General features: G+C 33.7%; 1 protein-coding gene across 1 annotated transcript; it reads right to left on the reverse strand.

Moving 5' to 3' along the window:
- Nucleotides 1–85: 85 nt before the first annotated feature.
- On the reverse strand, nt 86–13,342 carry LOC125864790 (protein fluG). Its single transcript, XM_049544863.1, has 18 exons — nt 13,136–13,342; nt 9,914–10,165; nt 9,188–9,250; nt 8,968–9,082; nt 8,788–8,893; nt 8,411–8,567; nt 8,195–8,290; nt 7,993–8,041; nt 7,164–7,435; nt 6,420–6,592; nt 5,344–5,464; nt 5,222–5,274; nt 4,906–5,035; nt 4,414–4,559; nt 3,063–3,251; nt 2,043–2,275; nt 996–1,138; nt 86–405 (listed from the first exon to the last, which is right to left on the reverse strand). Exons 1-18 carry the CDS (start codon nt 13,298–13,300, stop codon nt 343–345), a joined length of 2,526 nt encoding a protein of 841 aa, XP_049400820.1. The 5' UTR covers nt 13,301–13,342; the 3' UTR covers nt 86–342.
- Nucleotides 13,343–15,069: the final 1,727 nt, after the last annotated feature.

Consider the following 15,069-nt stretch of genomic DNA (forward strand, 5'->3'; position numbering starts at 1 on the left):
ATGTATTTTTGCACGATGAGATATATCCATGACATTGCAATCATGTATTTTTTATTTCCACCTAAAAAAGGATGTAAAATACATATAAAAGATTAATATCTTATGGATCTATTATAACAAGAATCACAATACAAAATTAGTTATAAGATAGAAACTAAAAAGGACACTGCAAAATCAGTTCACTAAGTAGAGATCCATTGTCTCAATTGGTAAGATAAGGCCTAAGCCTTCTTTGCTTGTACAATTGTACTTCACCCTTTTGAGAATTTTATTTTTTTTAATAAATAAATGTTTGATACTCTGTCTAGTAGTATAAATTCGCTTTAAAGAAGACGAATCACCCTAATATTTAAATATGAGGTCCTTGTAGCCTTCCTTATTTTCAGAATAGTACTTGACCTCTGCCTGCAAAACAGAAAAATCATTCTCAGCATGTTCACAATTGTTAGAAGAATTGAGAAGACTTTTAAGAGTTAAATGTCAAACTAGTACTCTTTTATCAAAAGTTTTGGTTACTCCATTTCCCATTATGCTAATTCCTAATCCAAAAAGTTAGAAGCAAAAAAGAGCAAATTGAAGCATGCTGTTTTACTCATGCAATGACAGATTTCATACTAAGAACAAATCGCGTTCTTCCACTTTGCTATTCGATATTGTTAGTACTTAGTTACTTTTAGCAATTGAGTTCATATATAACAATATCAAAATTATGCAGAAGGGAGAATGAGCATATCCTTTATGTCAATAAACTCGAGTATGAAGGCATGATTCAGTTTCACATCCAAGTTCACGCCTTTAAACATCCAAACTGGTCAATAGGAATAATTCTAAAGGTAAAAAATCTGAGCTTCTATGGAAGAGTTTTACTATGAATGTTGATGAGCCATATTCAATCTTATTTCATTATACCTGACGAACTTTTTGAGGGATAGCAGTTCTTAAGTGAAAAGAAGAATTCTGTCAAATGTATACACCAAGCATCCATAGCAACGTACCTTGCGAACTCCTATTATGGCAACCAAAAGCTTTTCACCAATCATTTCTTTGAATAATGAATCTTTCTCTAAAGCTTCAACAGATTCAGCGAGAGTTACTGGTAATCTTTGAAGATTCTCTTTAAGGATATCAGGATCTCCATCTGTTTCACAAGAAAACATAAGTGGAATGACGGATAACAGAGAAAATATTTCGTGTGTGAACATGGAATTGAGTAAGGATTTTTGTTGTTAACGGCATTCATGGAAGTTGCAAGCCATGTGCTTTCGAGTATATAAAAGAACAACAACATACTCAGTGTATTTCCATAGGTGAGATATATAAAAGTACTCATAAATAAATAGAATAATCCTTGCTCTATTTGTTTCTTACCAAACTAAGAAAACTCAATGGCTGATACAACTAACTCACATGCACTTAGCTAGCAGAATTCCTTGTCATATTTTTAACCGAATCCATTGTCATTAGTTTCTTCTTTCTTCTTTTTTTTTAACCCCTCCCTAGGAGTTCCCATCCTTTTTTCTCCCTTGGTGAATCGAACTCACAACCTTCGGGTTGGAAGTGAGGGGTGCTTACCATGCTTACCATCCGAGCAACCTCCCTCTCGTCAAGTTTCTTTCTATTACCCCTTTATTTTTCTTTTTTTCCTTTTGCAGATAAGTGAATAGAAGGTGAATCACCCAATATTATGGATGACTGTAGCTCAATACTTAACAAAGATATTTTGATTTGACATATCAAAGAGAGGAGAAACAATGACATCTAAACATTAGGAATTGATCTAAATTCAAATGGTTTGAATCAGAAGATGTGTCAAGAGCCAAAGGGTAGCATCTATTAGTTGTTATGTTTTCCTACGTGAACTATCACCATCTATGTATTAAACACACCTCAACTATCAATAGTTCCCTTTTCCTGCGTGAACTATCACACCATCTATGTATTAAACACACACCTCAACTATCAATAGTTTCATTTTCCTACCTAAACTATCACCATGGAAGATGGAAGTAGAGAAAAAATTACTAAAAGATGTCTTAACTTACCAACTGGTTCTGGAAGGCTTAAGTTTCTCCGCAAGCCATCAATTCCAGCAGAAATTATAGCAGCAAGACCCAAGTATGGGTTTGCACATCCATCAAATGCTTTAATTTCAAAATTGCTTATAAGGCCATGTGCAACTCCAGGAGGGCTAGCAGCTCTCAATGGTGCCTCCCTGTTTTCTTTCCCCCAGCAGAGGTATGCTCCACTCCACATGTTAGGTTGTATGCGATCATAACTGCACTTAAAAAGAAGTATTGAATGATTTTCATTAGTCTTTCTGCAATTAATTTCAGGCCTCCAAGAGGTAAGGGGAAGGTCTTCGTACACCCTAACCTCCCCAGACCCCGCTAGTGTGATTACAGGGGGTATGTTGTTGTTTCCGCAATTAAGTTCAGAACACAGAAAAGTTGAGATAAAATCTACTTTTAAGGTTTGAGAAAACAAGAGATTTGCAGCTCTAGTAACAATGACAAAGAGAGAATATTGGGAAGAGAGGCAACGAGGAACTTCTTTGGTTTGGTTACTAGCAACTCCAATTAGCTAAAAGAGCCAGAAATTCCTTGTGCAAATATCTAAGCCTTTAAGGATCAATAGTCCTTGGCCATGTAACATTTAACAATAAATCAGACAAAGCTGCATCACTAAAATGATCATTCACAAATTTGAAAATTGAGTAAAAACAATTAACTTGTCATGAACCAAAAACAAATAAAGTAGTGGAAATATTGTTATTTCAGAGTGAGGCAATATAATTACAAATACTCCACTTATCCTCTATGTTTTCTTGGATTTTCCAAACGATGCCGCACCCGTGTTAGATCCTCCAACAATAACTACTTTTGGAGGATCCTAAATGCACTCGTCAACATTTTTGAAGAGTCAAAACAACATAGCCTATTCTGATAGTGATAAAAGAGAGGAAGAACAGGAAGCAATGTAGAGCCCTCTAGATAAAAGCACAAAACTAATCGCCAATAGATATAAAGGAAGCAGAACATTCAGAATAGTAGAAAATCTCAAACCTATTAGGGAGTGGTGCAGTGAATGGTAATATGGCAGGAAGATGATTTAACACCCCAGCCATGAATGCTTCCCCAATCTTTGACATCCCATACTGACTTGATTCACCAGACGCCATAAATACATTTTCTCCATTCTTGGATAAACTGATGTGCACATGCGATCCCGAACCAATATCATCTAATGCATACCTAGAAAAAAAAGAGGCGACAAGGTAACAAACTGAGAGGTCTCCCTTGTGATACTTCATGCAGTAGAAGTTATGGAAATTGGAGTCCTGACAGAAATCTCCAGAGGTCAGAGAAATAAATAAAAAAATAATACAAAAGTAACATCATTTGTTCTTTTACCTCAACTATTTCGGAGGAAAAAAATACCACTTGCATTAAACATAATGAAACCTCTCCAACGATAAAAAGGCAGCGCGGTGTACTAAGCTCCTGCTATGACAGGTTCGGGGAGAAGCTGGACCACATTGGGTCTTACATATGCAACCTTACAGAAAGCTACTTTTACTGTTGTTATGCCAAGGCTCCCCTTCAACCCTCTCCCATAATAACATATAAAATTTTAATTTTCTATCTTAAGGTAGAGAAATGTGCAACGGAGAGCATGTGTTCTTTTTCCATTTTCCAATATAGAAAAGATTCTTCCTCTTGCGAGTATCTCTCAACCTCGGATTGAGGGGGTTCAGAGGGGAGAAGAAAAGAGTTCCGTTTTTACTTATAACTGAGAAGGATGTAGTTGTTAGTAGAGTTTAAATGGAACTAATTAAGGTGTATAAAGGAAAGCACATAATATGCAAGAACAACTATGAAGATAAAATAGGATTGCCCAAGTGCGAGTAAAGATTGAATGGCAGGAAACTATGCACTATCAATGACTACTTTCATGTTAGTTACTAGAGAATATGAGAAGAAGAGGTATTCCGAAGCCAACAGAAGAAAAGATCCCAAAAATGTTTTTAATCTTAAAAGCAACAAGCATGGCTATGGTAACGGTTTCTAATTCAATACCAGACTTGATTAATGAGATTACACTGACTACACATTTTGGTCAAGCCAATAAGCCAAACAAAAAACAATTAAAACTTGAGCTTTCACATATCAACATTGCAATTACGCAGGCATCAAAGTATGAAATACTGTGAGCATATGGAAAATCTTTTATGCATCTCACTAATGTTTCTGTCATAAACTTCATACATGGAGCTTCAACCTTGTAAACAAAAATATAGAAAGCGGAACTAAAATACCATTGCCATAGCACTTTAAGAAGGCAAAAGCAAATCCACATCAAGAATTCAAATAAAAAGAGCACCTAAAAGCAATGTGGACACATTGTGCTACCTACTTTGGCACAAAAGTTGCCAGCAACCCATGTTTCCTTGCAACTGCTTTGATGACTTCACGTGCGAAAATTAAGCTGTCAGCTGCTCTAAAACAATCTGTGTATTTTAGAGCAATTTCAAACTGACCTTTCCCAGCTTCTGCATGTAACTGTATATTTTAAGGAGACAATATCAGAGAGGAGGTCTTTGTTGAATTGGAAAATAGTACAATGAAATACATTTTGTATATCAGTCTTACTTTTAGGGGAAAATAAAAAATAATGTAGTTTATATTGCAGGAATGTTCTCTTATAGTTCTATAGATAGTATGGTGTCATGGCATTACATTCCTAAAATATAAACTACATTAATTGTTCTTTTGCAAGTCAAATAGGAATACATCTTCAAAACAATGTAGGAATATCAAATATGCAAGTCAAATCTTGCAATTAGGAATAAATCTTCAAAACAATGTAGGAAGATCAAATTGGCAAGTCAAATTAATGGAGACTTACTTGTTCGACTGCAATATTCAACGATTGAAGAGAAGCGAAAACCTCTTCAAGTATTGGGGATGCAGCATCAAATGATGATGTAGAACAGTAAGAAGTCCTGTCAAATGGTGTCCATTCTTCTTTGCCATTTCTGTATAATTTCATTCTATGTTTACGCTAACATATTACAGACCAGAATCTCCAATCACACATATCACAAATCATGGAAGAGAAAATCCAACATCCAACTATTAAGGGAAAACTCAACTGATGTAACTCACAATAATACAAAAAAAACTCTCAAACACAATATTATGGGAAAACTTGACTGACATACCTGAATATACTCTTCAAAAGATAAAATTCATTTTCAAAGCCTGCATTCACCACCTGAACATGTAGATATAAATTAGATAAATATGATTTTTTAGATGTTGCACAAAAAAATATGAAACATACCAAGTCGAATTCATCTTTTAAAACTTTAGAGACTCTGCGCAATGCTTCTCGCGGGCAATACTCCCAAACTTTACCAGGCTCAATGTACATGTCAGCCAAAACCATTTCTTGTTGTTTATTCCTGGATCAAGAGATACACATTAAACTTGATTAGGGAACACTAAAACCAAACCATGTTAGAACAGAACTTGAGCAGATTATTTACATGCCAAGGTCCATAAATAGAACAATGAAATAGTTGGACATCAATGTGTGAAACTTTTTAGAGAAAGATAATTGTACTTTGATCTTCTATCTATTTCCTACATGTTCACAAAATATATGACATGATATCATGGAAGAATTGCATCAATATTTCAACCTACATTGAAAGCTTTACATAATTGAGTTTGATGACATCTACAACACATAAATTGGACAAGGTGGGAGTGGTGAGGCTGCAAAACAACTGACATATGGAACCTTGAACAATGGAAAACATTTACACTTTGGAAGAAACAAATCTAAAATTCAGAGCTGATAATGGAGAACCCTACTATTCTGGAAAAAGAGTTGTCGGGACTCGGGATGATTCACATCCAAATTTTCTCTTGACTATTTGTTGTACCCTTTACCTTGTCCCAATACTTTTTGAATATATTAATCATGTTTTCTCAAATCCTATTGAACTTCACTCCTTTATATTGAGCTTCCACTGTTAGAGACCAGGTAAATAATCTCATACCTTTTTTTTATCTATTATAAAACAGACTTCATACCTTTTATCTTCTCCTGGTGATTTGCAAGTGCAGAAATTGGAGTTCTGCCTTTTAACATCTGGTTAACTACAGATTGGACAAAATTGGAAAGGTTCTATATAGTTTCTAAAAACCAATAAGAGCACAGTTGACAAAATCTCCGTAGCTAAAGCATTTGAATGAGTGAAAGAGGGTCTTCTTTGATCTTATCATTTATGACATATCAGAGGAAATTCATGAAGATAATCCAAAGCATACGGAGGCTAAAATAAAGCTTAAAATTCTAAAGGATAAGAAAAAGAGTGTATGTTTCAAACACTTTTAACTGTTAAACCATACCAGGGGAGTCTGCATTTGGTAGATAAATCAGGAACGATTCTGATCTCTCCCGAAGCGGAGAGATTAGTATCCACTGCAGGACCATCAGATGTTGAACTCATTCCCATACATGCACAAGTTAAGCCTACACCGTGCTTTTGCACAGAACTATAGAAGCGTTGTTGTGGAACAACCTGTGCACAAGACATGAACAAATTCAATCCACTTTTGACTAGAGCATAGAAACTCGAAAAATGTCCCAATATCATGTATTGAAGGTAATTGAAAAGCCTGAAAAGTAAGCTTGAGCTCGCTGTACTTGACCTAAGTAAAACAACAGATACAATTATGGAGATTTGGCATTTGAAAAAATTCCCAGTAGTGTTACTTGGTTTTAACTTTCAAATTATCATAGCCAACAAGACAATTCAAACTATGTAATAGTAACGATGCAAACCACCATTAGAGACAGAATGCTTCAACCAAATATTGATTTTATTTGATAATTACAACATTTCACTTTCTCTGGATGCTTTTACTCAAGAAATTCTCTAACAGTATGTCTGAAATCTTTGGCCCAATTGAAACACTAGGATCCATCCCAGATTGAGCTCAATTCCATTTGTTATTCAAAAATCAAACTCCTTGCATTTTCTCAAAGTGGGACAAAGATTTGGGTGGTCACAAGCATCGAAAATCATATCACATAATAATTCATAATCTTAAGGCAAAAGCAGTAACATAAATGGACAAGGCAAAACTTACACGGCATCTATGCTGGCCAGAAGCATCTATCCAAATAATGCGAATAAAGGTGACATCCTTTGATGATTCATTTAACTCTTCCTCTTGGAAGGAAGATAATAAAGGAGGTTTTACATCAGAATATCTTGACGAAACATCAAGCTTGTAGAATTGCTTTGCGTTTTCTGCAAAGATGTCTTTAACAGCTGCAATAGCTTCTGGAATTGAAAGATCACCATCAACACATGCATCACGTAGAACAGAGAATACTACTTCACGAGCTTTCTTTGCACCTACAAGAGAAATTGAGTCCACCTGTATTATTATCTGACAATAACCGTTGTTTTCCTTCCTTACAGCTTCTAAAGAAAATTTTCCCCTGATCGAAGTGATAAATGTGCCTCAGGTTTTTTTTTTGTCCCACCTCATCAAGCAAGATTTTCATTTCTATTAAGTATATTGATATAATGTTTGATGAACTTAAGGTACTTATTCACATTTCCAAGGCATAAAATTTTCCAGCTAGGTTGTTAGGAAATGGACATGCCGAACATTCATAATGAGCAAAGGGCACACATTGGGCAATCAAGCATCAGTAAATGACAAACACATCAACTGCACAAAAAATGTGTATCCTCTAATGTTCAAACTCCTTCAAACTCCAACAAGAGTGAAGTGTGCTGCGAGGACATGACATTCAGAAAGAATTGTTTGTACTTTTTAGCAGGCCAGATTTAACGGGTGTTCAGGATTAGCTGAAACTAAACTCTCTATTATCTTTTGAAAGGCTACAAAAAGCTTGTCATGTCATGCGCTAATGATACAAGATGAAAAGGAATCCAGGACAAACCTAAATAAAAGGTTTCCGCAAATGCGATGCCATCAGTGCTGAACATAATCTGTCAATATGCAAACATCAGATAGGAAAATGTTCACTGTTAGATGGAGAAATTATTAAGGCTCTGAAAGAGTAGTCAACCTAAGAATATAGAAATCTGCAGCCTGAACTAGAAAGATAATTATTAGGTACTTCAGTATATAATTTGGACAACCTTATTCATTGGGGCAAGCTCCAAGAGTTCTTTCACGGAGGATACCATCCCATGGAAGCTAAGTTTAGGAATTGCTAGCCCAAAATCAAGATAGACCTGAAGCAGAAGACATTTTCCCTGTTAGAGATAACAAGGTGATACAGAATTCCAGGAAAAAGTTGTATTAATACATAAGATCTACATGTTGATAATTTCAGATGTAGGACAAACTCTCACTTGGGGGTACACAGAAGCCAGGTAAGAAGCTTCCTTTGAGAACGGATAGGACGCATGTAAAAGCACCAACCGATTCTTCATGAATCTCTTATCCTCAAGAAGATTTCGAAGATGAAGGGGATTAGCAAGCCTTAGATCCAAATCCTTGTCCCCGAAACTGAAATGAAGAAATAAAACAATGTTACTTATAATAACTAGGAGGATTTACAAAAAGAAATTCTTTTTGCATGCATCTCACATTTGAATTGTAATTTTGAAAAACAAGAATATCATGCCAGCAGCAAAAGGCTCAAAAACGGTTGACTTGATTGACACTAGAATAGCTAGAAAGAAAAATGAGTTCAAGCTAACTATTTCAAAGACAATCTTTTTGTTACCCGGTGTGTATTTGCATTGGCAAGTCATAACTTTGAGCCACCTTCAAAGCATGCAGGAAGATATAATCAATGAAGCTCTTGTTTGAGATTCGGATGGGATGCCCAGCTGGAATCACAGAAACTATCAGAATAACATGCTCAATTTTGGTGCATTACAATCCCACATCTCACAACACTCACCACATAAAACATCACTAAGCCCCTCCTCAGCCTCCTTTTCAGTAACTTCCGTATTAATTGCAAGACCGCTGCGATATGCTACTATACTTTTAAATGCAACAACTTCATCCGCTACTGTATAGAAAGATCAGGAAAAACTTTTGGAACCACAATTCGTTAGCAGCAAGAAAAATGTGTATTTGCAATATTCCGGAATATATTGATAGATAATCAAAGGATATGACTTCAACTCCTCAGTGAAAATCTCCATGAATGATGCCAGTGTCCATGTTCCATTTGAATCCTATAATAGAATAGCATAGGAAAGGAGAAAGAGATAAGCAAATTTAACAGGGAAGTCAAGAATGTGTATTCCAGAGATGATAGTGTGAGAAAAAATGAGTTTGCTCCCTCTGGTTGTGCCACTGATTATCAACAGTTAAAGACAATGAAGAAGAATGATTCGGGCTCCTAGTCCCTCCAATTCATAGTCAATAAATGCAAAAGAGCTATCAATATTTTAACACAGTATAAGAACTCAGCAACGAACAACAGCAATAGCAACACGGTTACATAAAATGATATCATATACTAGCTCCTTATATATGTATGAAGCCTACAAAGTCAGGTTCTTTTACTAAAGGGTCAAAAGTCAAGTCAAGCAATGACATTGTTCTAAGAAAGTAAATCAAAGTCACTCATTTTTTATTCTAACTCATTTATCTATATATATTTTCCTTTATAGCTCCTGTTTTGCATCTCTTCTTTATGCACATTATCTCAGGGTCTTCTAATCTGAGAGGCACTAACTGGTGAAAGAAGACTCGAACAACACTAGTATAGTTATGAGTGAACCAAGTACCGCGTTTCAACTACCAAAACATAGTGTTTATCCATTTTACCCCCGTGATTCCACAAACACATTTGAGTAAATAGCAGTATACAGCATAAATGATTATAGTATTACCTTCTCAAGAATCTTTTCAGCTACACGCTCAACTCGGAGTATTCTACCAACTGTTGGTACAAAATTTCTATGCCATTTGATGTCAATTTTTTTGTCCAACTCAATTCCATCATCAATAAGTAAGACAGAGATTTTTGCAGCTTTGAAGCAAACAGCAGCGCTAGACTCCAACCCCAAGCGCTGGCGAGATTCTTGAACAGCATGCAAGGATAAGCTTGAGCCATATATTCCCGCGATTTCTTTGAGGCTTCTCTGAAAAAAGAAACAATGATGTAAGATGAATTGAAAAAGAGCAAAAAAATGTCTATTAACTAGATTCATGAATGACAAGCTAATAATATGCCACATAAATAAGTAAAAAGATTACATCAGGAAGACCTTTGCGCATGTCCTTGGTCAGAAACTATGAAAATAATCACAATCTCAAAATAATGAGCAATTGTTATGGTAAAACGTTAATGTAAGACCTGTCATCCCAGATGCACTAAAATGCAGACACATCATTGAGCTTAATGGATTGAAAACACAACCCCGCTCCCATGAAAGGATGCAGGATGAAATTACAGCATAGAAGCAAAGACTTATACCACATTTACGAAATGGAAAGATACAAAATTAAGATAGTTGTTCCTTGAAAAAGTGAGGGGTCAAGCTACCTCCAATTCTTAGTCAAAAAACTCAAGTAAAACAAGGATATAGCTAATTTATTGGCCTTGACAACATTGCCTTACAACTATTTTCTACTTGATGAATTGAGAGAAATGTCATTCTATTTCTATTGTCTAAACGTGGAATGATCTTCACGCAGTCCATAAACACTCAAAAGGAAAAGCAACCATAAAAATGTGTGAAGTTTGGAGCACTCTCTCTAGATTCTTATTCAGTATTTAATATCTTACAATTTACTGATAAAATTATGGTGTCTGGGATTTTCCTGTACTAGGGGTATTTTTTGTAACTTATAAGATTTGTGAAGTCAGCTGCAAATTAAAAGTTTCAACCACAAGTGACAACCTGGAGCTTTAAGAAATTGAATTTGTTAAGCAACAATATTTAAGATCTAGAGTTCATTTCTAGTTGGCTTGTGAATGATTGTGCGAGTGTACATTTATGCTGCAGTGTTTTTTTTTTTAAAGAAGATAAGGGGAAATTGAGAGGCGATTACAAGGTGGGGAACAAGGTGAAAGTTCAGGTAACCAACCAATTGGCCTACTAAATTTCCACTATTCTGCAACATGACCTGGAAACTGCTGTGGATTCATTCCTTAGATAAATACTCCACACTAATGAGGCATGAAAAAATCGATTAGGCATCTAGAATTTGTTCAACATGAAACAAGAAATGCAATTTATACTTCTTATATTCCTTTTTGATTTGTCCCAAAAAGAGTCTCTTTCTATCTTTAGCAAGTTTTTCAATTCCAACATTCTACATGGCAAGTTTAAGACCAGAAGATAGAAAAGACTACATACATCTTTTATTTAAGCCACAAGATTCAGAAGTTTCCCTTTATTTCTTCAACTTTGGGCCTAGTTAAACGAAGACACTTCAATTGGAACGGAGGGAATAACAAATAAAAAATGTCTACACTTTGGTCAACTAACTTAAGCAAAAGATGCCACATTCTCCATAGGGCCCTTTTTTGCTCTTCCCTGCAATTTATGCTGCAGAACCAATATCACAATAAATGAGATGGCCATAACTTAAAAATCAAGACCCCATATTAATAATGGAGAACCAAACAAATTATCTGTCATTGTTCAGAAAACCATTAAATTGTACTTGCAGAAGCATTCAATACACCAGGACCAACTAGTTTCTTTATCAACCATTAGCAGCTAATCTTAGTGCACATTTTGGCCAGCTCTCAATCATGTTTCTTTGGCTGAACGGCATAATATTTCCACAATGCTCATTTTTCTAATCATGAAACGTGGCTAAGTGATCCAACTCACATTAGGCCACAACCTAAGTTTGAGGCATAGCATAACATTGTTGCTTTAAGGCATGTTCAAATGTTTTGGCCCTTCAAATAAGTTCAAAGTTAACACCTTCACATTTCGATTAACACAAAAAATAATCTTTTCTGCAAAACAAAAAATGTTCCTCCAGCTCTTAACTGTTATAAAGCATAAAAACATTCCTTTTTTATTTCTTTTTTCTGGTTAACACAAAAACAGTCACTGCTCTCTCTCTGCAGTGACACTCTTTCCTTTTTCGCCAATTCAAAAAGAATTGTCACCTTCTCTCAAAATGCAAAAGCTCTTTAAACAAAACATTCCCATTTTGCCCTGGACAACTGCTATTGGCTTTGAAGTCTCAAAACTCAAATGTTCCTTTTCCCTCTCGTAAATTCTGACTATGACAGAGTGAAGCTGATGGATTAGAACCCATTTTTAACATCTATTAAAACACTCCCTCCGTCCCAACTCAAGTGTCTTACTTTTCTTTTTATCACTACCAAAAAGTGTTTTTTTTCTATATTTAGTATGTTTTCCAATTTCAATATTCTACTGGTAAATTTAAGACTATGAAATTTAAAGGACTACACACATCTTCAAATTTTAAGACTATAAGATTTAAAATCGTTCTTTTAACACTTTGGGACGGAAGGAGTAAATTTATCTGTTTAAACAGAAAAAATTACTCCCTTTATTTCAATTTGTTTAATCAACTTTGTTTTTTTAGTCCGTTTGAAAAAGTATCACATATTTCCTTTTTAGCTCCTCAATAATTTCACCTTTTTCACGTGGCACATCCCACCACAAGATTAAAGACATCTTAATATATATCCTTAAATAACATATTTTTAATTTAAAAGCACAAGATTTATCATTTTTTTTAAAAAGTGCCAAGTCAAAATAAGAGAAAAAAAATTGAGACTAAAGAGTATTCATTTTCTTCAAAATAATTTTTCATTTTATTTGAAAATGAGCGTGAATATCCAAACAAAATTGTATTTCAAATTAAGAAAATAGCTTATAATGTGCTTTCCAACTCGATTTTTCATTATCGAAATTGTACTTTAAATTAGTACATTCAAACATAAAAATTATTCCAAAATTTATTAACAAAAGTATAATCAAATACAATACCAATATCAACTCCATCAAAATAAAAAATAAAAAAATTGAAAATTATTTGGAATCCATAGCCAAACGCCTATTTAACTACAAAAAAAAGAAAATCTCTTTTTGGGATAAGATAGGAAACAAAGTTACCTTGAAGTTGATGGTATGTGGTACGTCGGATAAGGCGTCGCCGGCGGCTTCAGAGAAACAGTTGAGAAAAGGTACCGTCGAATCAATCGCCACTATGTTATGGGCATGAGCATCCACTATTTCCACCGATTCTGCTATTTTTTTCAGCTCCGCAAATTTCTCCATTTTCGTTTTTTCCGCTTCTTCAGCTATACAGACTGAAAAAAATTTGGACTAATTTAATGGAATGGAATAGCAATTTTTTTGGAAAGTTGGCTTTTTGTATACTCCAGTTTTTGGAAAGTCAGTTTAATTAATTTTTAAAGTTAAAACTAAATTGTATTAATTAACTATTTTAAATTTAAAAAATTAAATATTTAAAAATTATACAAAAAATACTTACAATTTTTCATATTAATATGATAAAAAAGTATATCATACAATGTTAATCAAAATTTATATAGAAAGAACTACACGCGCGCGGCGCGCCTACCATACGTAGCTTTATTTTTTTGTCTGAATGTTGCTTCGAATATCGCGCCATTTTACTTAATTTTTCTCATAATGAGTGACTATTAACCACGTGAGATTTACTATTTCCAAAAATAAAAAATGTTAAAGTATTACCGAGTTGGTTGAATAGGGATCTCCCAATCTCGATTAAATTAGTGCAAGAGTTTGTTTAATACAATTTATATTACATTGTTGTAGAAAAGAACTCCCTGCCTTTTTTAAGTCTTACATGTGATAACAATTACATAAATCAAAGTAGAGATCGAAAATTGATTGTGGTTAAGTGAAAATGCATATATACTCTTTTATTCATTTTACTTGACATTATAATCCTTTCGTTTATATTATTAGTAAATATTAATAAAAGTGTTTGTCCTAAAGTATTTGTTAATTTTATAAAATCAAGATAAAATTAATTAATTTTTTTATTTCTGTTAAAATTTATTATTTTTTAACATATCCAGCTAAGAACAAATTAGTAAAATATTTTCTTACTTATGATTTTTTTTTAGCGATGTGTAAAAAAGAAATGTGATAATTAATATAAAACAGATGGAATATTAAAATATTTCTTTTTCTTTTTAGTTATTCCTTTGACAAGCATTAATTACATAAAATAATAATAATAATTAAAGTTAAATTTTCAAACTTAATTATAAAAATAATTTAGTAAAACAAATTTGTCCTAATAGATACGAGGGTGTCAAGTGAACAAATGTCAAATATAATGAAATGAAGGGAGGGTTTTTTAATATTTCGAAAAAATTCAAAAGTGCGACTAATTAATAAATTAATATAATTGAATAGTGTAAATAGTACAACAGTATTAAAATTAAATTGTCAACATATATGACTTATGCTGTGATTTTATTTGACTAGCGAAATATGTTAAGCATTCAAACACTTACGCCACATTTGACTTTATCTATTATTTTTGTTTTCTTCCGAACTCTGTCTTATAGACAAAAGTTAATTTTTATTTCGATGTGAAGTTACTTTTATTAGGTAACATTTTACCTCAATGTAAAACTTTTAAATTTAATTGAACTTTAATATAAATACGAAATACCGAATATAAAATCAAATTTACCAAGCACATAGAAAGAGATAGGAAATGCAGGACTACCTAACTTTCCTATAAATTGGAAAAAATGAAACAATAACCTACAAGTTGCACCTAGGCTTAACCTAACCCTATCAAATAGATGTATCACAACCAAATTTATTTGTACTAATTCTTTATGACATTTTGACTTGGTGTGCCACCTTAATTAAGACTTAAACAATTGATTTTCAAATACCTTCCATTACTTCTTTGTATGATCATTTTCTTCTACTCATATTATAATTGGTTATAGGTATTTTGTTTAAATCAATTTTTATTGGATTTCCAACCCGCGTTCAATATCTATATTGGAGTCCGATTAATCCGGATTCACATG

This window comes from Solanum stenotomum, chromosome 5, assembly GCF_019186545.1.
Source record: "Solanum stenotomum isolate F172 chromosome 5, ASM1918654v1, whole genome shotgun sequence".
NCBI classification, from domain to species: Eukaryota; Viridiplantae; Streptophyta; class Magnoliopsida; order Solanales; family Solanaceae; genus Solanum; species Solanum stenotomum.

What these genes read in the sequence shown, in the direction of transcription:
- LOC125864790 (XM_049544863.1), bottom strand. Translation starts at nt 13,300, where the DNA reads ATGGAGAAATTTGCGGAGCTGAAAAAAATAGCAGAATCGGTGGAAATA. An exon ending in CTGAAAAGATTCTTGAGAAG is followed by an intron (nt 9,251 to 9,913) that starts GTAATACTATAA and finishes ATTCTATTATAG; the next exon opens with GATTCAAATGGAACATGGAC. An exon ending in TGGCTTCTGTGTACCCCCAA is followed by an intron (nt 8,291 to 8,410) that starts GTGAGAGTTTGT and finishes CTTCTGCTTCAG; the next exon opens with GTCTATCTTGATTTTGGGCT.